The 27759-nt window shown below is 50.1% G+C and overlaps 2 protein-coding genes across 5 annotated transcripts in view; one reads left to right on the forward strand and one right to left on the reverse strand.

Annotated features, from left to right (window-relative positions):
- Kiaa1522 (KIAA1522 ortholog) overlaps nt 1-15789 on the forward strand; it is a 30412-nt gene extending 14623 nt beyond the window's left edge. For 2 of the 3 annotated variants that reach the window (XM_048350786.1, XM_048350787.1), the window contains exons 2-7: nt 9552-9722; nt 9807-9862; nt 10136-10259; nt 10473-10589; nt 10678-13197; nt 13480-15789. In XM_048350786.1, coding sequence (XP_048206743.1) covers nt 9552-9722; nt 9807-9862; nt 10136-10259; nt 10473-10589; nt 10678-13197; nt 13480-13502 — 3011 coding nt within the window. In that variant the 3' untranslated portion in view covers nt 13503-15789. Of the gene's footprint in view, nt 1-7036; nt 7814-9551; nt 9723-9806; nt 9863-10135; nt 10260-10472; nt 10590-10677; nt 13198-13479 lie in introns of those variants that run through there. The other variant, XM_048350788.1, reaches the window with a different exon arrangement.
- A 585-nt stretch (nt 15790-16374) lies between these two features.
- Nucleotides 16375-27759, reverse strand: part of Yars1 (tyrosyl-tRNA synthetase 1) — a 31910-nt gene continuing 20525 nt past the window's right edge. For both annotated transcript variants that reach the window (XM_048350790.1, XM_048350791.1), the window contains exons 7-13: nt 25388-25523; nt 24413-24498; nt 22097-22232; nt 20483-20580; nt 19503-19696; nt 18584-18725; nt 16375-17358 (exon numbers count right to left, since the gene is read on the reverse strand). In XM_048350790.1, coding sequence (XP_048206747.1) covers nt 17248-17358; nt 18584-18725; nt 19503-19696; nt 20483-20580; nt 22097-22232; nt 24413-24498; nt 25388-25523 — 903 coding nt within the window. In that variant the 3' untranslated portion in view covers nt 16375-17247. The remainder of the gene's footprint in view (nt 17359-18583; nt 18726-19502; nt 19697-20482; nt 20581-22096; nt 22233-24412; nt 24499-25387; nt 25524-27759) is intronic.

The raw sequence follows: 27759 nt of genomic DNA on the forward strand, positions 1-27759 counted from the left end.
AACCAAGACAGAACATGTTTACCAGTTTCTTGCCCACTGGGGGGGAAAAAAACCCTGGGGTTTCCAGCAGCTCTTGTGCCCTTCTGGCCCTTGCTGCCACTCGAAGGTTAACCAGACTTTATGGTAAACCGAAAAAGTCAGAAAAGCATTGTCAAAGCAAATAGAAATGCCGGGGCTGAGGAAAATCTGAAGCTGTGCATCAGAAGCTTCGGAGCTGGGGTCAACTATAGAAAACGGAGATGATGGTCTTAATTCTGCCTTTGAAGTAAGTACAGGATTGGAGCTGATCCTGAATCGTTGATTAAGTGAAAGACCACAGCAGGGACACAGAGTGGGGACTGAACACGAGGTTAGAGATAAAAGTAGTGAAGGCTCCTTCCTTTACTTGTGCTGAGCATGCTAAGGCCTCTAGGTGTGGGATGATTGAAGCTTGATGAGGTGAGAGGAGGGAGAGAGTGCAAGGCAGCCAGAGAGGCCTGAAGTGTCTAGGCCGTAGGAAGGCAGTAAAGATGTTTGAGCAAGGAACAAGCCTTACAAAAGCCTGTGAGGAAGATGGCTGTAGGGCTGGGGCAGGTGCCGGCAGGACAGGTTGGGAGGTGGAGTGGTGAGAGTAGAAGCACAAGCTATTGCAGTAATTCAGGGGAGAGGTGATGAGGTGAGTGCTGGGGACAGGGTGGGGGCTGTGGGAATGGAGAGGAGAGGAGAGGAGGAGGCAGTAGAATTGACAAGATCTGGGATTAATCAGATGTTCGAGTAAGGGCCAGGGAGGGCTGCTTGGTTATGGGATGGTAGCAGAGATGGCAAGGCAGAGATAAAAATAAGGCCGTATGGTAACTGTTTACCTTAATTCATTCATCTTGCAACAGTTCAGTAAACTAGAAGGTGTGTGCGCATACACAGTGGTATTGAGATTTGAACTCAGGGCTTAGGCACTGTCCTCTACCTTTTTTGTTCAAGGTCAAAGCTCCACCATTTGAGCCACAACTCCATTTCTGGCTCTTTGGTGGTTAATTGGAGAGAAGAGTCTCACAACTTTGTTTGCTTGGGCTCGCTTTGACCCTCAGTCCTTAGATCTCAGCATCCTGAGTAGCTAGGATTACAGGCATGAGCCACCCATTCCCAGCCAAGAAGGTATTATTCTCTTCATTTTGCAGATGAGAAAGCGAGGGCTTAGAGAAGGAAGTCATTTAAGGAAAGTCACAAGGAGGTGGCTGACTTGTAATTCAGATTCAGACTAGCAGAGGATAAAGCCTGTGTCCCTATCCAGTTAGGGGATAGATATTCTTCATGCTATGACTGTGTCGCCTACAGGTCTTTTGGGAAAGACAGCCTGGGCCCTCAGAACTTGGCCCTTCTAGAGAGGACCAGTTTAGGAAGCACTCAGGATAAGAGTTGAGGGCCTAGAGAGGGAGCAGGTGGAAAATGAAGCCTTTGGGAGAGTGGAGAAGGGCCAAGGCTGGTGACGCGATATCTTCCCTCTGCTGGAAAGACACTGTGTCACCTGTTGTATTCTCAGGCCAACTGAGCACTTTTTCCTGAGCCAGTTGCGGAAAGGTGGAGGATGTGAATTGGGAGTCCAAGGAGAACTATTGTTAGTGTCCTCTTCCAGTTCTCCTGCATCGTGCCCTGTGTGTCGCACTGTCACATGCCCTCTGGATTGTTTTCATCTTGTCGCTAGGAAGATGGTGTAACTAGACTGTTTGGAATTCTTCCCATTTCTCCTTTTGCTTTAGATCTGAGACACTAGGGTCTTTGATGGGTTCCACAGCTGGAGAAAGGCCTTCTTTCTCCCCCCTTTCCATGTCTCCTCATCTTGTGACTAGCTCTGTCGGAGCCCTGGGCCTCCAGATAAGGGACTTGTCCAGCCCTCTTTGAACCCCCTTGTGGCTGTAGATTCTGACTCTGTGGGGATTCCCTACATTCCTTCTAGAAGCAGAGTTATCCATGCAGAGGGCTCACTGCAGGTCATCTATCCAACTCTCCATATCACAGATGAAGAAATTTGGGCCCAGAGAAGGGTAGTGGCTGACGGGTCAAGCTGCATTTTAAAGGCTAACAGAGCTCAAACCTGACTCCCAGGCCTGTGAGATGTCCAGTCTGGGCCTGGAATTCCCCTGCCTCCCAAATGGGGGATAAGACTTTGGATAGGGCAGGCCACTCAGGAGTGATAGGGAGCTGATGTTAAGTGTCCTTTATCAGACCTTATCTTAATGGTCCTTAACCCCACTTGAGATTGGTAGAGAGCTCCAGAAGCAGTAGGCAGGGCCAGTGGCAGGGGAGGAACATGGTTTTGCATCCAGAGTTGGGCTCAAACCTGATCTTGCCTTTACTCACTTGGGGCAAGTCACTGACCCTCTGGAGGGGGCCTTAGTGAGACTTATGTCGCCCTCAGCTTTTGGGAAATACCAGTTTGTTGTCATTGTCATCGTATTGTAAGTGGAAAGGCCTTGTCCTTACCCCCTACACCCAGGACAGGCAGAGACCCAGGCTGCCTGTCGTATGAGTTTTCCTTTGGTTACATGATCTTATTGAGCATCCGCAGGTACTCTTGAGGTTGCATTTAGCAGTTCCATTTTATGGATGAGAACGAGGCCCAGACAGGCTGATGTATTTATCCAAGGCTTGGCCTCAAACCTCTAGATTTTCTTTTTTTTTTTTTTTTTTTTTTTTTTTTTTTTTTTTTTTTTGGCCAGTCCTGGGCCTTGGACTCAGGGCCTGAGCACTGTCCCTGGCTTCTTCCCGCTCAAGGCTAGCACTCTGCCACTTGAGCCACAGCGCCGCTTCTGGCCGTTTTCTGTATATGTGGTGCTGGGGAATCGAACCTAGAGCCTCGTGTATCCGAGGCAGGCACTCTTGCCACTAGGCTATATCCCCAGCCCAACCTCTAGATTTTCTAACCTTTCCTCTACTAACTTCATGGTGGCTGCCTCTCTGGCATCCATAAAATGGGATAATCATGCCTTGAAGGAACAAAAGAAAGGGTTTGGAGACTCAAAATTGTGCTGTGGCTGAAAAGGTTTATTATGTCATTGTTGGGAGCAAATGCTGACCTGGAAACCCATTATGATATTTATTAATATTATTGTAGCTAATTCCTCCTTGCATTACTGTGCGTTTCCCCAGGGTTCCCCGTGGGATAGGATCCTCTCCTCCCTGATCTGGGCACTCCCTGCCCCCCACTATTTACCTTAGAACCGGCCTAGCTTGTCAGCTCTGCCCTGGCTAGGGCGGGGCTGGACACTAAAAAGAGGGATGGGGGAATTTCCTTTCTGGAGGTGAGGTGGGTGGGGAGGGACGGGGCCATGAGTCCCCTTTACCTATTACTCACACCTGGGACATACTATGGTATTTTGTGAGAAACTCAAGTTCAAATGCCTTACCCAGAACTTCCTGGTTAGGTGACCTTGAACAAGTAAATCACTTTCCCTTGAGCCTCCCTGTGTGCTTTTGTGAGAAAGGAAACCTCCCGTGTGTGTGCCTTCGTGGTAGTAGGAGAGAAAGTGCTTGGGAAAGGTGCCTCCACCTGGAAATGTGTTCTGCTCATTTCCTTTGTGTTGTCTCCATGGGGATGATAACCAACCACAGACTCTCGGTTCTACCTCTGCTTCTAGACTTCTAGACATGTGGCCGGAGGAGCCTCTGGCCCTCTCTGAGCTTTCACTTGTCCAGGAAACTCTGCCCCCCTCAGGGCCTTCATCTGTCCACTCATACAGGGAGGGGTTGAGACTGAGGGCCTTTGAGCATCCAGAATCCTGGCCAGCCAGCTGGCCTGGGGCAGCAAAGACCAGAGCTGGAGGTGAGGGCCAGGTCTGCCCAGAGGGTTCCAGCTTCTGAGCAAGGCCACCTGGACAGCTGTACCCTCCCCCCTTCATTCCTCTCCCCTGAGTCAGGCCTGCCTGCTTGTGGGTGCGCCACCCCCACCCCTTGCTCTGGAATGGGGCAGGTTGAGGCCTCACCCCATGGAGGAGCTTGCCAAGCCAGTGTGTACGCATGTGCATTGTGCTTATGGCTTTGGGGGAGCAGGGATTCCCTCCCCATTCTTGATTCTTCCCTGTCCCCAGGCTCAGGAAAGCCCCTGGGTGGTGGGTGTACGTGCAGCCACTTGACAGGTGTTGTTTCACTCTGTGTTGGTTAGGTAGTGAATGAGGACGGTGTAAGAGGTGCGCTTTGCAAGGGTGGTCTCAGGAGTGTCCACCTGTGGTGGCCCTAGCAGGCCATTCTGGGTGTACATGCCTCTCTACTGGCGAAGAGTTTTTGCCTCTGTACTTTCCTGGCATGCCCTGTGTGACAGGGCTGAGCCTGGGAGACAGGATGACTTCTCTACTCCTGGAAGCCTCCTCTCTCAGGCTGGGGGGTGGTGGAGGCCCCAGCCCCAGGCGGTACCTTGGGACTGTGGAGTCAGAACCACCCTGAAACACTGACTCTTTAAGTATAGCCTTGGGCAAGGACGTTCCACCTTCTGGACCTCAAATTTCTTTGGAGGAGGTGTCCCTTCCACCTAAGACTTGGGTTGTGAGCCCTTTCCCAAGTTAAGGCACTGGCCTGTAGTAGCCCTGTGCCTTGGGGTGGCTCTGAGGGGGCAGCAGGCTCTGGCTAGGCTGGGGTGGAGTGGAGGAGGAGAGGGGTGTTGCTGGGGCAACCAGATGTTATCAAGTATGGCAGCCTTGGATCTGGCTGGGGAATTTGCAGCTGTGGCCCTGAGTGCCAGCTGTGAGCCAGGGACCTGGATGGTCTGATGTTCCTCCACCCCCAATTTAGCAGGAGTCCCTTTGTTAGTGTCTTAGCTCTTTGTTTTCCTATTTAGGAGGAAGCCAAGGGTAACTGTCCCAGGCTGTGAAAGGCTGAGGTTTGGGACCTAGCAGGAGTTTGGGAAGTCTCCTGGCCCCTGTAACAAGGAGTGTACCTGTTTTAAAGGGGTGCTATAAGGTCTATGAAGGCTTGGAAAGCTTCCCCTCCACCAGAGCCTGGCATGGTGCCTGGTAGGGATTAATCACCCTGCAAGTGTCATCACCTGATGCGCTTTTCTTTTTGTGTGGGACTGATATGATAAAGGGGTCTGGCCTAAGGGAGAGGATAGGTTCAGCCTGTGGTTCAGAAACCTCCGTTCTCTAGGGGTGATAGAGTTCCTGGACCCCTTTTCCATTTACAAGGTAAGTATAGTTTGGAGAGTGTGGCTTTTGGTTCATACGGTTCTGAGTGAAAAGTGTTCTCATTCTACAGTGGACATCAAGCAAGCTGTCTTTATAACGTTTGCTCCCATTGGCCTCCATTTTCCACATCTGTAACATGGGGATAAAGGTATCTACTTCTAAGGATTGTTGTTCACACTTCAGTGGTGATGTATACATCCAGCTCCACAAAAGCTTATTCTCTAGAATAATGAAATTCTTCCTCAGAGGTTCCCCTCCCTCCCTTCCTTCCTTCCTTCCTTCCTTCCTTCCTTCCTTCCTTCCTTCCTTCCTTCCTTCCTTCCCTTCCTTTTTTTTTTTTTTTAACAAGTCCTGGGGCTTGCACTCAGGGCTTGAACACTGTCCCTGGTTTCCTTTTGCTTAAGGCTATGGCTCTACCACTTGAGCCACAGCCCACTTCCTGCTTTCTCTGAGTATGTGGTGCTGAGGAATTGACCCCAGGGCTTCATGCATGCTAGGCAGGCACTCTACCGCTAAGCCACATTCCCAGCCCCTTGCCCAGAGTTTTGAGTGGTCTCTTGAGAGGCCAAAACTGGGTGCATAGTACTTGAAGAAGAGCTACAGGGGAGCCACTGTGAATTCTTAGATCCCCAAGGATTCAGGGTGGGGGGAGTGTCCTCAGGTGACTTTGGGGTACAGCACATCATAGAAGTCCTTCTTTGCACAGTCTTAGCAAGGTAGACTTAATACCTACACATCTGAAGCCTTCATTGACTGACTGACTGACGCTCAGGGGCAAGGTCTAGGGGCCCACCTGACCTGGCTCCTGCCCTCCCAGCCCACCTGACCTCATCTCTCCGGCATTCCCTCCTGTGCTTACCCTGTTCCAGCCTTCCTGGCCTCCTGTGTTCCAGGGAAGCCACCACCCCACTTCACAGCCTTGCCACTTGCTTGCATCTGTCTAGAAGGCTTTGCTGTACCTGTCCTGTCTGGATCCTCACTCAGGGCTCCCTTCCGGGGTGCTTTTCCTAGAGGGAGTACCCTCCTGTCATAGCTCTTCTGTTCTCACCACCTAAAATCATATTAGTGAGTTTCACCCATATTCAACAAGTCTTTTTTTTTTTTTTTTGGCCAGTCCTGGGCCTTGGACTCAGGGCCCGAGCACCGTCCCTGGCTTCTTCCCGCTCTGCCACTTGAGCCACAGCGCCGCTTCTGGCCGTTTTCTGTATATGTGGTGCTGGGGAATCGAACCTAGGGCCTCGTGTATCCGAGGCAGGCACTCTTGCCACTAGGCTATATCCCCAGCCCCTCAACAAGTCTTTATTGACCTCAGAGTGTGTACAAGGCTCTGGTTTAGACCCTGGGGATACTGGTGAACAAGATAAAGCTCCCCTCCTTTAGCTGACTAAAGGAGAAATGCCTTTAATACACGTCAGGATTTGTGTGTGATGGAGCTGGATTGGAACCTCAGGCTGACTTCCTTCTTAGCATATCGCTCTCCTCAACCCCCAACCTCTTGACTTTTACTGACTTTGTGAGCTTTGTTTTTTTTTTTTTGCTAGTTCTGAACTCCCTGCCTGTTCATCACTAAGTCACACAGTGGAGCCAATTGGAGGAATCCTAGGCTTCGGGGAGCAGGTCTGCTCCCCCAGATCACAGTTCAAACTGTGATCCTCAGGGGCCTGGGAATATGGCCTCATATACATGAAGCCCTGGGTTCGATTCCTCAACACCATATATATAGAAAAAGCCAGAAGGGGCGCTGTGGCTCAAGAGGTAGAGTGCTAGCCTTGAGCAAAAACGAAGCCTGGGACAGTGCTCAGGCCCTGAGTCCAAGCCCCAGGACTGGCAAAACAAACCAAACTGTGATCCTCAGATTTCAGCCTCCTGAGTAGCTAGGATTACAGGTATGAGCCACCGGCACCCAGCTGTGTTGAAATGATCTTGTTCCTGGCTCTGTCATCTTCAGGTGTTCTCTGCTGGTCACAGGATCTTTCTGATTCTGTGGTGTCACACTGCCAAAGTGGGTGGTAACTGACAGGTGTGGGGCTGAGTTCATATATGCTGAGTTGCTACCACCACTGCCCGTGATTCTGTATTGGGCATCTCCCAGGCAGCCTTAGGCTCCTGTCTGGCTGCTCCCTGAACAGAGAGCTCTTTCCTCTGGGAATCATCAGGGAGGCTAGGGTGTGGGCATGATGCCAAGCCTGATCTTGTGGCCCCTCCGTCTACCATCTGACAGCTGAGATCCTTTCCTTAGCTCTGGCTCCTGAACGTTTAGATAAGGACTTGGGAGCAGAATTAGTGATCCATAGGTGTAGTTGGAATCTTGTGTCTTCCCTATTCCTCCCCTTTAACTCCCTGCATCTAGCAGAGCACCCTCAGTCTCAGCCTCAGTGCCCCTGGTATCTGTGGGAGGTGGGGTTGGCTGATGGGCGGGATTAGAGGCAAAGGTAGGAGGAGGACCTGGAGCAGCCCCTCCCCCTCCTCTGCCAGGAACCACACGGCCACTGGAGGGCAGATGGGCTTGTATTGTAGCCCTGGCTCTCGTTAGTGCGGGGCTATGGTGCGGGCACTGCTCAGTGCTCTGGGGAGATTACGGTAGGGGGACTGGACGCTTGCAATCATGGTGGTGTTCCTGGGCCGTCACCTCCCAGCACTTCTTGATATCTTTAAGAAGAAAGGTGAGTGGGTGTGGCTGTGGAGGGTGGCGAGGGCTCCTGCATGCTCTCTTTGCCAGATCCTTAGGTAGAATAGGGGAAGAACTGGCTGGGGAGAGTAAGAGGCAGAGGGTGGGGTGGGGATCGGTAACTAGGCCAGGGCAGCCCACAATCTCCAGTGTGCAGGGGGGCCTTTGTCCAGCTGCCTCGTTGCTGCCTTTGTCTGGGCACTGCTTGTTCTGGGGGAGGATGGACACTGATGTCTCTGACCTTGAAGCCTTCCCTGGGGCCAGGCTGTCCCTGCAGGGCTACTCATGCATTACTGTTATTATTACTGGGTGATATTCAGAGACAGAAGTCATCCCTGTGGAAAGGGAGGATGATATTTGGGCAGCAATGAGGAAAACTAGTACCTCTGGAAATTGAAGAGCTATGAGTTTCCGTCAGTCAAATGATAGTTGGGTGGGTGGAGAAGTTTTGGAAGTCTCCTCCTAGGAGACTGGCTTTCAGGCCTGGATTCTGACAGTAGGGACCATAGATTCCTGGGGCTAGGGGGCCCCAGTCTGAGTGATCCAGCAGTCTCCTCTGGAAACACAGCTTAGTCCTGGCTCTGACTCTCATTTGCTGGGTAATCTTTCCAATTTGAGTCTGATTTTCCACTTGTAAAGTCAAGGGATTGAGGACGCTGATCTTCGAGATTGGCTGGGTTACCTACCTCCCCACTCTGATCCTGGCAGGATCTCTGGCTGCTGAAGAGTGTGGGCTGAGGAAGGGGAAAATGGAAGGTGCCTGAACTAAAGACCCTATTTCTGGGGCGTGGCAGTTTGTTTAGTTCCTGTCCCTCTACAAGATGCTGCCTAGGTCATATGACCCTCCCATCTCTTTTGCTTATGTTGTGCGTTTCATTTAAAGGGGGAGCTGGGGCTGCAAAGCGCTGAGACAGCCCCTCCAGGATTAGATGACCAGCCCCTCGGTGGGCGGAGCCTGTAACAGGATCCTGTGTAATGGATCCCCGGTTCTTCTGCGCCAGGGGCCAGGGCCTGCAGGAGAGGGCATAGCTGGGGCTCTTCCCAGAGGCTGAGCTCCCCTGGCTGTGGTTGGAGAGGCCTGGGTCCCTCTTCTCCCCTCCCTTGTCCATTCTTCCATGAAGGGGCCAGCCCCATGGGTGAGTAGGGAGACCAAGAAATTACCCTGGCCTGTCCTTCCCCAGGGTTTTCTAGGAGTCTGGTTAGGACCCCTGCCAGCCACCACTTTTTCCTGGTTTCCCAGGGTATCTTCTTCCCAAATGTGGGCAAAACGTTGTGTGAAAAGGGAGGTTTGGAGTCTAGAGACAAGAAATGTAAAAAAAAAAAAAAAAAAGAAATGTATTTGCTGTGGTTTCTCTCATGGGACCCCAAGTGATATGTAGATACACAGTTGTGGATATGTGGAAGCTGAGTATAGGTGGATATATGAATTGTTTGTATGTATAGCCTTGGAAGCCTGTGAATGCTATGTAAATCAACCGTGGATCTGTGTGCCCCATGGTGCCTTATGTGGGCCCTCTGAATCCTTGGGTGTAGCTTGTGTGTATGCACAGGAGCTGTGGATATTGTGCATACATACAGAATTGTGGGCTGTGTCTGGGTTGGAGAGCGTGGGCCATGCATATGTGCCCAGGGACAGTGTACAGTCTGATGACTAGGTGCTTTTGTTTTGGTGCCAATACATCTCCAGGGCCCACATGCCTTTGGATCTATCTTTTCTTCTTCCATCTCACTAGGTTCTGCCAAAGCAGAGAGTGACAAACGTCAGAGTGCTGGGCCCGGCCAGGGGCCAGGTTCGGGAGTGGATGAGCACCAGGACAACGTTTTCTTCCCCAGTGGACGAGCACCTCACCTGGAAGAGCTGCACACCCAGGCCCAGGAAGGGCTTCGCTCCCTACAACACCAAGGTAACACTCCCCTTCCCAACCAGTGCTGTTCTCAGCTCCTGAAGTCAAAGGCTTAGGCTAACACACCCTCCTGGTGTCTTCCAGAAAAGCAGAAACTGAACAAAGGTGCCTGGGACCATGGAGACACCCAGAGCATCCAGGTGAGCCCTGCTTGCCCAGCCTCATTCCTTTTCCTCCCTCCCTCCTTCCTTGGCCTCTGGCCAACATGGCTTTGGACCCTTCTGATCTGCTTCCTTCCTGCATCGCAAAAGGCTCGACTAAGTAACCCCAGGGAGCTAGTCTAGGCTTGCTGCAGCTGATGCCTGCTCCATGCTGGGTGGTGGTGGAGGAATCTTGAGTGAACATTTCAGAGGGAGTCTTGAGGAGGTAGCCCACCCAGACCAGGCCCTGACTCCTTCTCCTTCCCCCAACAGTCCTCCCGGACAGGGCCAGATGACGACACCATCTCCTTTTGTAGTCAGACCACATCTTACACGGCAGAGAGCTCCACGGCAGAGGACGCTCTCTCCATCCGCTCAGAGATGATCCAACGCAAAGGTGCCTGGACCGGGTGCTGGGATTCCTGGGTGTGTGTGTGGGGAGAGGTGGTGGGCACCATAATGTCCCGGCACCTGTAGCTTTCCTTCTTCCTTGGAATCCTGTGTTTCCCCGTGTTCTGGGATTCCATGTCTTCTTGGAGTAGTCCTCTGTAGAACATTCCCCAAATTCTTCTGCTCTAACGGCTTTTCTCCCTCCTGGGCTGGCCCTCAGGCTCTACCTTCAGACCCCATGACTCATTTCCCAAATCATCCGGAAAGTCCGGGCGGCGCCGGCGGGAACGGCGGAGCACAGTGCTGGGACTGCCACAGCACGTGCATAAGGAGCTCGGTGAGCCTTGGAGAGGCAGGTGGTGGTGGGGGGTGGGGATCCCCAGCCAGTCCCTCTCTGCTCATCGCCATCTCCTTGTCAATCCTAGGCCTGAGGATCGAGCGTGAGACACCAAGTACTCCTCAGCCTTCTGGTCCACGGGATGCTGTCCGAATCCCCACAGTGGATGGCCGTGCAGCTCGTCTGGCCTCAGGGCCAGGAGCCCGAGTGTCCCTGCAAGCACTAGAGGCAGAGGCAGTGACAGAGGCTGGCACCGATACCGAGGCGTTGCTGCAGCGGCACATCGACCGTGTCTACCGGGATGACACCCTCATTGGCCGCTCCACAGGGGCTCGGCCCCCACCATTGATCCGGCCCATGTCCCTAGCAGTGCCTGGATTGACAGGAGGGGCAGGGCCTCCAGAGCCCCTGAGTCCAGCCATGTCCATCTCACCCCAGGCTACCTACTTGTCCAAGCTGATCCCACATGCTGTGCTGCCACCCACAGTGGACGTGGTGGCCCTGGGCCGCTGCAGGCTGCGCACCCTGAGCCGCTGCAGTTTACACTCCGCAAGCCCAGCCTCTGTTCGCTCCATGGGCCGCTTCTCCTCGGCCTCGAGCCCACAGCCCCGCAGCCGTCATCCTTCCTCCTCCAGTGACACCTGGAGCCACTCTCAGTCCTCCGAAACCATCGTGTCTGATGGTTCCACCCTCTCCTCTAAGGGGGGCTCTGAGGGCCAGCCAGAGGGCTCCGTGGCTAGCACTCACATGGCATCCCCTCCCCAAGGGGGCAGTGGGAGGGGCTCCCCCAGTGGGGGCAGCACCGCAGAGGCCTCAGACACCATCAGCATTCGGAGCAGCGGGCAGTCATCCGGCAGGAGTGTGTCCCTGCGCAAGATGAAGCGGCCCCCGCTCCCCCCTCGCCGGACCTACTCTCTCCATCAGCGGGGCTCCGCAGTACCCGATGGGCCCTTAGGGTTGCCACCCAAGCCCGAGAGGAGGCCGCAGCCACAGCTGCCCCGGCCCCCCACCACAGGGGGCTCCGAAGGGGTGGCAGCAGCATCCTGCCCACCTAGCTCATCAGGCAGCTGGGTCTCTGGCTTGTCTCCTGGTGGCTCCCGGCGCCCCCCACGGTCTCCAGAACGGACACTTTCTCCCTCTAGTGGATACTCGAGCCAAAGTGGTACCCCGACCTTCCCTCCCAAGGGTCTCGCAGGTGCTCCTGCTTCCCCAGGCAAGGCCCTGCCCCCTAAACCAGAGCGGGTCACATCCCTTCGATCTCCTGGGGCCTCCGTCTCCTCTTCCCTCACGTCTCTGTGTTCCTCTTCCTCTGACCCTACCCCCTCAGACCGCTCTGTTCCACACATGGCCACCTCCCTGAGTGACAGGTTTGTCATACCTCCTCATCCTAAGGTGCCTGCCCCCTTCTCCCCACCTCCTTCCAAGTCCAAGAGCACTAACCAGGCTGCCCCTGCTCTGGCGCCTGGGACTGGCTCCACGGACGTCAGTCCTGATTCTCCCCCTGCTCCCCAGATATCCTTGACTCCACCCCAGGAGTCTCCTGTGGTCTCCAAAGGCCATTCACCCCCACCCTCCCCACCCCCATCTTATCATCCACCCCCACCGCCTAGCAAGAAGCCAGAGGTGGTTGAGGAGGCCCCATCTGCTCCAGAGACTGCTGAGGAGGTCCCCCTGGATCCCAGCTGGCCCCCACCCCCACCCCCGGTTCCCGAGGAACAGGACCTGTCTATGGCCGACTTCCCCCCACCTGAAGAGGCCTTCTTCTCTGCAGGCTCCTCTGAGCCTGGCAGCACCCTGGCTGCTTCCCAGAGCCAGCCCCAGGGCACTGCAGACCCTCCTCCAGCTCCCCCCGCCCCGCCTGCCCCGCCTGCCCCACCAGCTCCACCTCCAGCTAGTTCTGGCCCCGAGCTTCTGGCCAAGCTTCCTGTGAAGGAGCCGGTAGGTGGTGCCAAGAGTAGCGGGGCACCCAGGGAAGATGCTGGTGTGCCCCTGGTCACACCCTCCCTCCTGCAGATGGTGCGGCTGCGTTCTGTAGGTGCTCCCACTGGGGTTCCAACCCTAGCTTTGGGACCATCAGCTCCTCAGAAGCCACTGCGAAGGGCCCTGTCTGGGCGGGCCAGCCCTGTGCCTCCCCCTTCTGGGCTGCATGCTGCTGTCCAGCTCAAGGCCTCTGGCCTGGTTGCCAGTGAGGCCCTTGGAAGCTCCCAGTCCAATGGAGCACCTGAGGGTGTGCAGCGGTCTTCCCAGTCCCCTGCCTCCACAGCCAGCTTCATCTTCTCCAAGGGCACCAAGAAGCTGCATCTTGAGCGGCCAGTGTCCCCTGAAGCCCAAGCTGACCTCCAGCGGAACCTGGTAGCTGAACTAAGGAGCATCTCAGAGCGGCCACCCCAGGTCCAGAAGAAGCCTACTAAGGCTCCCCCGCCTGTGGCTCGCAAGCCTTCTGGGGGAGTGCCCCCACCCTCTCCCAGCATTCCTCAGGCCGAGTCCCTTACTGCGCCTTCCACCAATGGGCTCCCTCACGCTGAGGACAGGACTAAGGGGAACCTGGCAGAGAATGGAGATGTCGTGCAGCTGGCTGGTACAGAGACGATGAGCCCCTCAGGTTCAGGTACAGTGGTCAGTGTCTCAAGTTCTACTCTTGGGACCCGTGTTTTTGTATTTGTTAAGATTGTTGTGGTCTTAGGAGGCCTGGTGAACTGTCACTCTTGATGAGCTATGGGGGTTGGGGGGGAAGTGTGTGCAGAGATGTCAGACTGTAATCCAGCCACATGACAGTGTTCAAGTAGAGTGTCCAGCTCAATGCTGCTGGCATGGTTCAGTAAGGAGGGGCTGGGCCTTGGTGTCAGAGGCTGAGATGCTCCCTTGCTTAGTGTCTCCTTTTTCCTCACAGATCCACAGAAAGAGCTGGTCTGAACCACCACACTCACTGGCACCGCTGACCCATCCCAGGAATACAATCTCAGGGACCTGAGCAGCTCCAAGGACGGAAGAATACGGCAGACACAACCTAAGAGAGGACGCCTGCAGCCTTAATCTCCACAGTCTCTGATGTTTATGCAAGCCTGGTGTTGCCCGTCCTCCAAGTCACCCAGCTCTCATGCCTTTTCCAGAAAGATTTGCCTCCAGCATCTGCTGCTCCAGTCTTGGCCTTAGCCTCATTTTGAAGGAGGTAGCTGGTGGGAGTGGGTGGCTATGCCCCCTGCTGGCTCTGAGGCCACAGGCGGGGGGGGGGGTGCAGAGCAAAACACTTCACTCGTGTTTATTTTGTTTCATGTCCCAATCATGCACATACTGTAGTCCAGAATCAAAGCACTTTTGCAAAGTGGCTTCATGTCCATTCCAGGGCTCATGAAACCACATTCCAAGGGCCTGTTTACATGGTGGCAGCACCAGTCGCCAGTAGCCAGCCAAAAGCTGGGACCAGTCTGCCCTTTCTTTCCCAATCCAGTTGCTTCTTTTCTTAGTTCTTGGAGGTGGGCAAGTCACACACTCCCCTAGGCTTCCCCCCCAGGATGGGGCAGGAGTGGGGCTGTGGAATTCCAAAGCACAAAAGGTACAGTGGGGCCTAGGCTTCCTGTGCCTCAACTTAACCGCCAAGCACCCTCCTGCCTTCCAGTTCTGCCAGGTGCTCCATGTAAGGGACAAGAAGTAGGAGATTGCCAGGGTCCAAGTGGGTAGGGGAGGGCCAGAGGGAAGGTCCCATAAGGCACTGTCCTTAAAAAACGAAAAATAGATAGGAATACTAAGTATCTGCCCCTTGCATTGAATTGAGGAAGGACATGACTTCAGAGGTTGGAGCCTTTGGGCTGCGCCCTTTGAGCTAGGCAGGGAGTACAGTACAAAAGGGGTGGAAGAAGGTGGGGGGGGTCTGGCAGGAAGAGAGCTTATTTGGGCAGGGGACCCAGGTCCACTAGACCCTTGGACTTCTGACCTTTTCTTTACCCTGTGGTGTATGTCCTTTGTGTAGCTGCCTTTTACATGGGTGGTTCCCCTGGCAGGGAGCTGACAGACAGTGCAAGGATGGGAAGCCAAAGGTGCATTTATTCCAGACTCTTCCCTAGTCTATGAGGGGAAGTCTAGTGCTTCTAGTGAGCAGACCGGGGTGACTCTCCCTGGTATTAGCCTCTGCTACTGATCTCCCCCTGGAAATTTTCCTTTTTGTCCAAGACCGGGACTTGAACTTGGTGTCTGGTGTTTTCACCTATTGGCTGGCGCTCTACCACTTGAGCCACACCTCCAGTCCCCCCTGGGAATTTTAATGACCTATTTTCAACCCATACTATCTATCTAGGTAAGCTGGATTCCCCACCCTCCATGGCCGAACAGAACTGGTCCTAGAGCCACCTTCCAGTGTGGCAGCTACCCTGTGTCACCTCTTCTCTTTCACCAGAGACTTGGACTTGAACCTTGCTAGGCTCCTCCACCATGGAGAGTGAGTTACCTCTGCCATCAACACAGTAACAAGAGTTGGGGGACAGATAGGGTGCTAGTTCATACCTGTAATCCTAGCACTTGGGAGGCTGAGGTGGAGGATCTCGAGACCAACCTAGGGTGAGACAGTCTCAAAAACAAAATAAAAAGATCTGGGGACACTGGGATGAGAGCCCCGGTTCCACTGGCCCTCTCTAGGGCTTCTTTGGTTGCTAACTGTCTCTCTGTAGCTTCCAACCAATACTTTTCTTTTGCCTGGTGGGCAATGGAGAGTGAGCTGCTGCTGGGTATATTCTGCTGCCTAGTGAGTTGGGGGACAGTCTATAAGCACTCTGCTGTCCCCGGACCTGTCAACTCCCCCCCCCCCGCCCCCCAAGGCCCTGCTAGTAGCCTGGAAGCTGCTGGGGGCAGAAGGCAGCCCAACTCTTGTCCTTCCTCCAATGTCATTGGAGCTTTAATATGTGCTTGTTTCCCCTTGAGTGGGCCAGAGTACAAAGGAGAGCGTGAATCTAGAAGAGGCAATCCTTTGTCCTTGGGCTAAAATGAGCTTGACCTAGTGCAAGTGGAGACCAAAAGCCTGATTTTTAATTTGCGCAAAAATGTTAGAAGAGAAAAGTACATATACATATATATATATATTTCTTTAAATTTCGGAGTCTTTGATATGTCTATACAACAATCCATTCTGTTTGCCCTGCAGCTTGAGTGAGACACATGAAAAAGCTGTGTTTCATTTAAAGGTATTAATTAATTAAATGATTGAAACTTGGCTGTGACTGATGCTTTTTCCCCTCCATATTAAATGGGTCATACATGGCCAGTAATAAATTGTAAAAGGTTTGAAGGAAGTACATGTCACAAAATAGTGTGAAAATCCAAGTGCAGCCATCAAGTTCATGACAGCAAAACAGATATGGTGGTGTGGGGGGGTGGGTAGCTGGCTAACCTACATTTTGAAGGGAAACGGTTCTGCCTGCTGTAAGAAATGGACCCACCAGTGGAACTCTACTTAATGCTGCCAAAGGAAGTTAGGGTACCTGTCGTCCACCTTATCCTTCCACTCATCCTGCTAGAGGCCAGAAGTTGTGTGAGGGGCACAGTAGGTCTCTTTTGGTCAGTCATGGGCTTGAACTCTTTGGCTCAAGGCTAGCCAGTGTTCTACTACTTTGAGCAATAGCTCCACTTCTGGCTTTCTGGTGGTTAATTGGAGATATAAAGTCTCACACTGTCCTGCCTGGGCTGGCTTTAAACTGTGATCTTCATATTTCAGCCCTCTGAGTAGCTAGGATTACAGATGTGAGCCACCAGTGCCAGGCCATAGCAGGTCTTTTACACTTAGAATTCTCCAAAATGATCCAGCCAACACACACTTTATTTGAATTTGACAGTGACTTGACTGAGATGCATTATGGGGAGGTACCCCACCCTCTCTGAATAAAGAACCACTTGGTGCCAGTCCATTCCATCCTAAGTACACACAGCTGGTTCAGGGAGTTCCCAGCCTAGCTTGAGATCAAGGGAAATTCCAGGAGCCCTGGGGCTGGCCCTGCTTCCCCAGCCCAGTGCCAAGCCTCATGGAAGACAGGCTTTGAGAAAGCTGCCAACCTCTGGTAGCTTAGTAGACCACTAGGGTCTTTATTTTCCCTTCTCTTTCCTTTGCAAAGCCCACAATTTCCTGTTGGTGAGAAGCTGTAATTAACCCAGTGCAGGCACTAGATCCCAGCTAGAGGCACAGTTGCTGGGTAATTCCAAGAAAAGCTGGGAACCACAGTATTTTTCCAATTACAAGGATTGTAGCATAAATTCCTATGAGTTATACTGAAACCAGACGTCTTGTCAGCTGTCAATGGAAGCAGGTTGAGTCACATTCCCTGCTGCCGCTGTGCCCTCCTTGCCCCCTGGGGGGTCAGTGTCACACTGCAGCCAGACAGGGTGATTCCGGTTGGGGGTGGGGGGCTGTTTCTTATGGAGCTGTGCACCTAATAAAGAGTTCCAGATCTGCTGCTTCAGTATCCTGAATTCTTCCTTTTTTGGCAATTCTTGGATTTGAAGCTGGTGTCCAGCGATGGCATCTTGCACTCACGAGGCAGGCACTCATACATTACTTGAACCATACCCCCAGCTTTTGCTTCAGTGCCCTGAGAGCTGGGCAAATGGATGATGGATGGATCGAACTGAGAGAGCAGATGGCTCTGGGCAGTAGGAAAAGAGCAAGATCCTGGGCTGGCTAGCTAATATTCCCCCCCTTCAGTGATTTACAGGAGATATGCCCCAGCTTGGTCATGAAGTTGATTTGCTTCCACTGTGCGATGCACTCCTCAGAAACTTTAAAGTCAGCCTGGACAAGACAGACAAAAAGTTATGGTGTGGAGTCATAAGAAAACTCCATCATATTACTAGTAGTGTAACCTGGCTCAACTTTAGTAGAACCAAAGTTTTCCCTTGGTCATATTTTTTTGATGAACATGTTCATTTGAAAGATTTAAGGAATTGTGGCAAGGACAAAGACCTCCATACTAAGGCATCCACTGTAGTATCCTTTAAAAAATTGTTTTCCTTCAGTGCTAAGCTAAGTGCTGAGCAAGCCCTTTACCACTGAGCTTCACTCCCAGCTTATCATAGCTTTCTTTTGTTTTTCTGGATGGTCGTGGGGGCTTGAACTCTGGGCCTGGTCACTGTCCCTGAGTTCTTCAGCTCAAAACTAGTGCTCTGCCACTTTGAACCATAGAGTCACTTCCAGTTTACTGCTAGTTAATTGGAGATAAGTCTCACAGATTTTCTTGCCTGAGCTGGCTTTGATCCATGATCCTCAGATCTCAGCCTCCTGAGTAGCTAGGATTATAGGTGTGAGTCATTGGTGCCTGGCTATCATAGTTTTCTAACAGTAAAGAATAACCACCTCAATTTCAGTGTCTAGTAAGGTTAGGAATATTAAATTAAATAACCAGGACTACAATGTGACTCCCTCCACAAACAGTGACAGTAGGGGCAGCTATCAGGCACAAAGTAAAATTTAAAAGGCAGAATAACAGTATAAGTCATATTGTAAGTATATCTCTACACAGAAAAAAGCAGAAGGAAAACATGAATGGCGTTTCTTTAGCAGCTCTGTGGTAGGACTAGGGATAATTATCTTCATTTATTTGCTCTGTATTAGTTTTGTTTGCACGTGCCCATATACACAAACACACTGGTACCAGGGCTTGAACTCAGGCTTGCACTGAAGATTTAGGCCTTGGTGCTTGTTGAATGAGTAAATCCTGGGCTCACTGGGCCCTTGCACTGCTCTACCGTAAAGCTGTCTCCTCTACCCCTGGCTGCCACTTCAGATATCTGTGTGCCCTTGTCAGGTTTCCTGCCAGGCAAAATGGGGATAACCATCTGCTTTTCTCTAAATCAGTGCCTCAAATAGTCTGTCAGTGCTCAGTAGAGGAGTCCTTCTGAGACCCTCATGCCCTCACATTCAGGAATTTTAATGATGAGAGGCTCACATGCAGGAAGTTCCAATGGATTAAGTAAGCAGGCTGTATGTGTGTGTCTATAAGACAACCCCAGTGTCTTACCTGCAACTTCTCAAAGACTTTCTTCTTGGGCTTGAGTTCCTCATCTGGCCGGCCCTTCTCATAGCCCTTCACAAATACTCGCTCCCCAGGAGCAGAGCCTGCAGGAGGGTCCAGAGGTTCAACCTGGCGGCTCCCCCCTTCTCTGGGAAGACATAGGACAAGGAAATGTGATGCTATAGATGACTCCAACAGCTGTGGAGGCCGAAGCCATCTGGGCCTTGACACAGGAACTCCAATGGGAATTAGGACATTCTCAGTGCCACATCCTAGGAGGTCCTCATTGTTTTACCACATCTCAGGACATCTCAGGATTAAATTAACTAGGGCAATACCAAATTCCTGTCTTGTCAGGAAAGATACTAAAATTTGACCTTCTAGGAGAGGAAGTGTGAAATAGCCTACCAAGGACTTCACAGCCAATCACAACTGGATTTGAATCATGGCTCTACCTCTTTATTATTTGTAGTCTAACAGAATTATCTTTCTTTCCTTTTTGGGTGCTGGCACTAGGGCTTGAACTCAGGGCTTTGGTGCTTATCCCTGAGCTTTTTCTGCTCAAGGCTGGCACTCTACCACTTGAGCCACACTCTTCTAGCTTTTTGGTGGCAAATTAGAGATAAGAATCTCAGGAATTTTTTCTGCCTGGACTGGCTTTGAACCACAATTCTCAGATCTCAGCCTCTTGTATAGCTAGAATTACAGATGTGAGCCATCAGCATCCAGCAACAAAATTATATTTAGGTAAAGTACTACCTGTGCAATAACTCCTTCATGCTTCTCTTTAGGCATAGATGAAGGAAGAGGAAGAGGATCATTTTCTCAGGGCTTCCACTTGGCACATGGAAGGGTATCCTATAAGCCAGTTCCCCCGTGTTCTTGGCCTCCCCAGGTACAGGCCACACCCCAAGTCCTCACTTACACGGAAGCACACAGCAGCATGCCTTGGGACTCTACTCCTCTCATCTTCTGGGGCTTCAGATTGCATAGTACCACTACCAGTCGGTTCTGCAGTTCCTCCTTGGGCACAAACTGCACCAGGCCGCTCACCACAGTCCGCGGCTCAGCTTCCCCCACATCAATCTTCTCCACATACAGGCTGTCTGCATCTGGGTGCTAGGAGAAGGAGATGTCAGAGTGGAGAATATCATGGTGGGTAGGCTGGAGGCCTGGTGAGCTCTGTCTCCAGAAAGAAGCCCCCTGGAAGAACTCCCTAGAATTAATAACTGCTATGTCCCAGATAATGTCATTTTTGGGGAATCTGTATTTGAGGAAGGAACTTAATTACTTGTGGAAGGATCTGGAACAGATGAAGTGCCTGAGCTGTCAGTGGCTACCATAACCACCCATGTACTGTACCAGCTGGTCTCAGGTGACTGGGAGTATGGACCAATGTTGGCCTCACCATCTGAGGCAAGAGTAAAAGAAGCCACTTCAAGAAGGCTTCAGTGGTTGCGATGATTAGGTGTAAATAGTGAGAACCAATGCCGGTGGAAAGAGGCCCAGATCCCTGGTCAGAAGTTGCAGGACTTTTTGTCTCTGGGAAAAGGGAGTCCTTTGTTCACCTCGACTGGGGGACAAAGTTGGCCACTAGCCCGAGGCTAGTCCAGGCAAGCTGGAATATGTCAGGTAAGTTCACCAGCCTGGACCAAATAAACAAGTTCCCTCTGCCTCACATCTGCCCCCCATCTCCCCCAGAGTTCCTGGCTGTGTCTGGTTGTGTAAGGTCAAAAGGCAGCCGTGGCTACAGAAAGCCTGATGGCTGGAATTATACACCTGGGTTCTGACTTGCAATATGACCTCAGGGATGTTACTTCCCCACTCCAGGCTAGGTTTCCTCCAGATGGAAACATACAAACATGACCCCTTCTGACTCGCTGGGACATGGTGAAGAGTGAGTACCTTCTCCACACTGATGATTTTCCCCACACGGATATCCAGGCGGGATGGGATGACTTCCTCTGCTTCTGAATTCTTGGCAGGGCCTTTGGCAACAGGCTCTGGAATGAGAAGAACCCAAGAGTCAGGACTCTCCCCTTCCCTCAGCAGGCCAGTGATGATACCGCCAGATGAGGGCACTGAGGCTAGGCAGAATTTAGCAGAGAACCCCTACAGCCCATGGAGTTACACTTTTTCCTTCTTTCCTTTTCTTGTGCTGGGTCTAGGGCTTGAACTCAAGAGTCTCACATGTTTGCTTAGCTTTCTTGCTCAAGGCTGGTACTCTTGAGCCACATTGCCATTCCTGCTTTTTGCTGGTCAATTTCAAGAGGTAGTTTTACACGTTTCTGCCAGGACTGGCTTTGAATTGCAATCCTCCAGGTCTTAGCCTCCAGAGTAGCTGCGATTATAGATATAACCCACCAGTGCCCAGCTGATGCGCTAGTTTTCATTTAGTTTCTCCCTCCATCATTAGGATGGAGTGGTAGCTACTGTAGTATCTCTGCTACCTTGGGATGTTCCTTCTTGTTCAATCCACATAGAATTTGCCAAGCCTTTTCTGGGAGGATCACACAAAGTTATCAATGCTAACATCTGGGCATAATGGATAAATACAAGGCTGACCAAGAGCACAGCAGCACACAGGTGAGAACTGGGACAATCTGAAGATAAGCTCCTCTAAGAGGCCCTGCAGGCTAGGCCTGAGCACTGCCAACCAATCACCATCTAGACCACTGAGGGCATCCTTCCCTACTCATGCAGATTTAGTGAACAGTGGCATTTCAGCAGGATTGGTGCAGCAGATATAACTACCTCACGGGATCAACCCAACCTAACCAAGATGACTCAAGTTCCCTTCCTGGAGTCAACAGGTTAAGATACCCAGGTATTTCAGACTCCCTGTGTTCCTGGGCTCACAAGTGAAGTCATGTATAGTATGTGTGTATGTGTGTGCATACACCCGCATGTGCTGGTCCTAGGGCTTGAACTCAGGCCCTGGGTGCTGTTCCTGAACTTTTATGCTCAAGGCTAGAGCTCTACTACTCAAGCCAGAGCTCTACTTCCAGTTTTTTGGTAGTTAAATGGAGATCAAGAGCCTCCTGGATATTCCTGCCCAGGCTGGCTTTAAACCTAATCTTCAGATCTGAGGTAGCTACGATTACAGCATGAGTTACTAGCACTCAGCTGAGAGGTATTTTTTCCCCCCACTGTTGGAGGGATTTGAACTCAGGGCCTGGTGTTGTACCTGAGCTGTCTTTTTTTTGCTCAAGGCTAGCACTCTACCACCTTGAGACACAGCACCACTTCCGGTTTTTTGGTGGTTAATTGGAAATAAGAGTCTCACATGGACTTTCCTGCCTGGGCTGGCTTTGAACCATGACCCTCAGATCTCAGCCTCCTGAGTGGCTAGGATTACAGGTGTGAGCCACGGGTGCCCAGTTGACAGGAGGATTTTTGAAGTCCCCTGACAGATTCTCTCTCTCATAATGCTGTGAACCTCTTCCTCTCCTTGTTTCTTTCCTTCTTCCTCTCCTCTGCCCTCCCCTTCTTTCCCTTCCCTTCCCAAGCTGGTCTTACTCTGCTTCGAGGGATCTGGGTAGGCAGCACTGGCCAGCTTCTTCAGGGCAGGGGTATTAAACTTTTCCCTAATGGGATCCAACAACTTGTTAAGTGCAACTTCAACAGAATTCTTTAGGTCTCCAGGGTGTACAACCTGCAGAAGAAAACAAGATCTGGTGAGGTGATGAGGCCTGGAACAGAGCACAGACACTGGAAGCCACTATGGGACACAAAGGATGTAGGAAGTGTTTGCCTATCAGAGTTTTGATTCTCAGGACAATCCTGGTGAGATGGGTAAAGCACAAAAGGGAAAGTAGATTCAGAAAGGCTAATCTGTCTGAAACCCAACTCTTTCCTTTTGGAGATAGGGTCTCATTATGCAGCCTAGTTTGGTCTTGAAAACCACTATCCCTTTTGCCTTAGTCTCCTGAGTGTTGGGATTATAGGAGTGATCCAGTGATGACTGGGGCCTGGCTTGGGTGGATATTTGGATTGCCAACTGAAATTCAGTTCTTCAAAAACCACATTGTAAGTGGTCAATAGCCACAAGTGGGCAGTGGCTTATGGCTCAAGCAGTGCAGAAAGAACATGCCCACCCATCACCATAGCTAGTGCTGTGGGATCATTCAACTGCAGACATTTTTCAGGGACATTTCCTCTATTCCTTCTTAGTATTCCCACAAAGGACTGTTTACAGGGGTGAGGAGCCCAGTGTGGGTTCTGTGGCCTGTCTCAGCCGATAGAGTGGTTTCATAGCAAATGGTTGAAACTAACACATCCCCATTTGGGCCATATTGGCTTCCAGATCTCAGAGGTTGGAATCTAGTTGTCATACAAACACCCCTCATTTCCATTCCCCACAACATTACCTCCAGCTGCTATCCACACACCTCAAGGGCAGAGGAATATAAGGCCAAATGAGGCAGTCCAGTTTATCACCAACAACTGAAGTCATCAAAAAGTTCTTTCAGATGCAGAACCCCAAAATCCCCACCCACAGTTCTGCTTTAGCTCTCTAGTGCCACCAGCAGAAACCTAGCTTCTTCCCATGGGAGTTCTCTTATATAACACAGACCTGCTTCCCAGCCAACAACCCCCACTTCCAAGTTGAAGTCCAGGACTGAAGGCCCAACACCAGTAACACACTCAGAGCGGGAGAATAGAGTGGGTCACCTCCCTAGCTCTGGACTCCACAATTCTGTTAGCAGACTCCTTGCCTGCTAAATTCCTGATTCAACACAGTTTCATCTGATTACAGTTGACGATCCCTATAGGCTACCAGTGTACCTGCTCTGTGATCAGTCCTGCCTATCTCCCCACAAGATCCTACTCAACCTTCCACAGTCTAGTAGCACTGAACCACTTGGAACTCCTCATACATCCTGCTGTTTCCTCTTACTATGTCTTTGCACAATTCCCAACATTCAGATATTCTCCCTTCCTCAAGATTTTTCACACAGGAAGTTAATCACCGCCTCCTATTTTAAGTCTATGAGTGTGTGTGTTGGCCATAGGGCTTGAACTCAGCATTGTCCCTCAGCTTTTTGGCTCAAGGCTAGTGTTCCACAACTTGAGACACAGCTCTACTTCTGGCTTTTTTGGTGGTTAATTAGAGATAAAGAGTCGCACACACTTTGCTGCCTGGGTTGGCTTCAAGTCATGATCCTCAGATCTCAGCCTACAGAGTAGCTAAGATTATAGTGTGAGCCACCAGTGCCCAGCTAAGTCTGGATTAATCAACCAGTTAATTTGTGTATGCTGTACTAGGGACTGAATTCAGGACTTTTGGTAGGCAGATTAAGATTATCACTAAGCCACACCTCTAACTTTATTTTGCACTGGCTATTTTTGAGATCAGATCTTGCTTCCTGCCCAGGAATGCGGATAATTTTTTTTTTTTTTTTTTTTTTTTTGCCAGTCCTGGGCCTTGGACTCAGGGCCTGAGCACTGTCCCTGGCTTCTTCCCGCTCAAGGCTAGCACTCTGCCACTTGAGCCACAGCGCCGCTTCTGGCCATTTTCTGTATATGTGGTGCTGGGGAATCGAACCTAGGGCCTCGTGCCACTAGGCCATATCCCCAGCCCCAGGAATGCGGATAATTTTGATCAACAGTTAGATCTAGGTTGAATCCCCCAGAGGGGAAGCTGCAGATATGGAGGACAGGCCTTTGTTCTACTACCTTCAATGCTCTGGAGAGTGATGAAGATATCAACACAGCAATTTTATGCTCTTTGCCTATCAACTTCAAATCATCTGTATGACATCTAAGTCAGGAGGTAGGCAAAGAACAAGAAAGCAGTCAGTTCGGTGGGGATTAGGCTCTCTCTAGCATTACCTCAGCAGCGAAGTCCTTTTCTAGATCCAGGTAAGAGGTATAGGTTTTGTTTCCACCCCATTTCTCATCTCGAAGGATAACAAACTCTGTAAGAGGAAGGATCCAAGTTAACCAACTTGATAACATGACTAGCCCAAATGAATGACCATTTGTAGTATTTGTTATTTGATCTTTATAATATGGCATTTTATTTATCTATCTATCTATTTATTTATTTATTTATTGCCAGTTCTGGGCCTTGAACTCAGGGCCTGAGCACTGTCCCTGGCTTCCTTTTGCTCAAGGCTAGCACTCTGCCACTTGAGCCATAGCGCCACTTCTGGCCATTTTCTATATATGTGGTGCTGGGGAATTGAACCCAGGGCTTCATGTAAACGAGGCAAGCACTCTTGCCACTAGGCCATATCCCCAGCCCCAATATGGCATTTTAATAACCAATTAAGTTCAATTTATGCACACTAGGGATTGAAACTAAGGCCTCACACATGTGAAGCATGGACTTTACCACTGAGTTACATCATCCTTTATTGTTCCCTTACCATTTTGTTTGTTTGTAGTGCAGGCTGGCCTTAAACTGGTACATGCTAGGAAAGAATCCACCACTTGAAGCTAATCCACCACTTGAAGCTATGTCTCTATTTTTTCTGTGGGGGAGGGGAGGAGGAGGATCTCACTATTTAGTGCCGGCTGGTCGTGACCTCTCCATCCTCCTGCCTCTACTTATTGAGTGTTCCATCCTTCACTCTTGACACCCCTGCCTTCCCTGATTTTTCCTCAGAACCTAGCCTGGTAACAAACACATGCACAGTCAAAGGGTATCCCAGGTTCGCCCACATGTTACTATATAAGAAATCAGAGCAGAGATTCAGGGCAGCCAGTCCCCAGAGGAGGAATCTGCCATAAATCACAAGCATAATCACAGCAGGAGTTTGTTCTTCCAGCTGGGCCCTAAGAAGGAATCAAGGAAAGTCTCACCTGACTTGAGGGAAAAGAGGACATGTTTGATGAAGGAGAGAACCCCGTTGTTCTCCACGTTGCCTGGCTCACAGAAGGCCTTCTTCAACTTTTTCTTCACATCTTCTTTCCGGTCAAGGAGATCAATCTTTGACTCCTAGAAGTTGTTGGGGGAAGAGACCTCTTGTGGTTGAAAATGAGAACATGTTCAACTGATCTTTTAATTTTTTAGATTTGCTGTAGAAGTACATGCCTGTAAACTCAGTGTTCGGGAGTATCTGAAGCCTGCCTAGGCTACAGAGAGTTCAAGGCCAGCCTGAACTATATAGTAGATCGTGTTTTAAAAAACAAAAAGGCCAGGTATCAGGGGCTCACACCTGTTACCTCGCTACTCAGAAGGCTGAGATCTGATGATCACTGTCCCAAGCCAGCCCAGGGCAGGAAGGTGTTGAGACACATATTTCATAGTTAGTGGCAGAGTGTTAAGCTAGAATGTACACGGTGCTAAGTAAATTCTTAGTACCTTAAAAAACCCCAAATCAAAACCAAACCTCAAACATTAAATAACTACAATACAACCAGAACTAATCAGAGTAAAGAATCACTTACAATCTTGACAACTGGCAAATTAAACTATTATTTTTTCCTCCTAGGCCTTGCTTACAGTAAAAAGAATTGTCACAAAATTGGAAGCTAGCATGTCTATTTTGCTTTTTCAATTGAGACTATGACTTAAACACTTACAAGAACTTTATTTCTAACTGTTATACTGTATTATATCCCGTTATTTGTCAGTACCATTTAACAATTTCCAAATTACATTGTATACAAATTTTTACAAATTATATATAATACTACATTTAAAAGTGTAGTTATTGACATGGCTATCAGCAATGTGTGTGGATACCTGACTCATAATATTCACCAATACCAGATAGTAGAGTGTGAAAGTTTGTCCCAAAGGATTGTGTTGGAAACTTAATTCCCAAAGTCATGTCAGTGATATTTAGAGGTGGGACCTTTGGGAGGTGAGTAGCCTTACCAATGGATTAACCCATTCATAGATTAATGGTTTATCAAGAGTAGGTTTGTTGCAGGTGGCTCATGCCTGTACTTCTAGCTACTCAGGAGCCTGAGATCTGAGGATCATGGTTCAAGGCCAGCTGGAGTGAAGGTGAAGTTATTGCTTGAGTGGTATAGTAGCTTTGAGCAAAAGAGCTCAAGAACACCCAGGTCCTAATTTCAAGTCCCAGTACCAAAATACACAGAAAGGAAGAAAGAAAAAAGAAAGAAAGGAAGGGAAGGAGGGAAGGGGGGGAAGAAGGAAGGAAAGACAGAGACAGAGAACAAAGGAATGGAGATAGACAGACTTTGTTATACAAATGAATTCGAGGCTTGTTTGTTCTATCATATACCACCCAAGGGATTCTGAAAAGTCACTAGAAAGAACCCCTCACCAAATGAAATCTCTTGACTTTACACTTCCCAGCCTCCCTAACTGGAGAGTGGAAGAAGGCCTAGATGCATGGTTCAAGTGGCAGGCAGAGTGTCAGCTGAGCAAGTGAAATGCCCTAATTTAAACCCCAATACCACCCCCCCAAAATTAAAAGAAATTACATTTCTTTATATAAAGTAACCAGTCTCAGGTATTCTATTATACAAACAGAAATGAACTAAGATATATAATATTATGTAATATCTAATAATTTTCCTTTTTTCTTTTTCTGCTGACCTTAGGACTTGAACTCAAGTGTTTCCAATTCTCTTGGTTCCCCACTCCCAACTCATAGCTGTCACTCTATCACTGAAGCCATACCTCCACTTCCAGCTTTTTGCTAGTTAATTGGAGATAAGAGTCTCTCAGAGATTTTTCTGCCCAGGCTCAAATCTCAACTTCCTGAGTAGGTAGAATTATGAGTGGGAGCCACCAGCACTCAGTGCCATTTTCCTCTTTTAATAAGGGTTTTGGTCGTTTTGGAGTGAGTTTATAGCCAATTAAGTTTAGTGGTTATCAAAATGTGTCAAATTGTCAATCAAAATAAGTGCTATTTTTGGAACTTAGGAAAGGAAAGGGAATACCAAAATTGAAGGACAAAGGATAAAAAGACAAACTAATGCAACAGCAATACTTACAAAACTATATGGTGTAAACCAACTGTACAACTCATGGGGGGGGAAGGAAGGAAATGGGGAGGGAGGAGGCAGGGGGAATGAGGGAGGAGGTAACAATTTGGATAAGAAATGTACTTAATCCCTTATATATGAAACTGTAACCCTTTGTACTTGTTAAAAAAAGTGATATTTTGTCAGAGGACTAACTTACACACAGAATATTTTAATATGACAATAAAAGGAATGAAAATAAAAAAGCTGGAAGTAGTTGCTGGGTCTTA

The sequence above is a fragment of the Perognathus longimembris genome, chromosome 7 (assembly GCF_023159225.1).
Source record: "Perognathus longimembris pacificus isolate PPM17 chromosome 7, ASM2315922v1, whole genome shotgun sequence".
Lineage (NCBI taxonomy): Eukaryota > Metazoa > Chordata > Mammalia > Rodentia > Heteromyidae > Perognathus > Perognathus longimembris.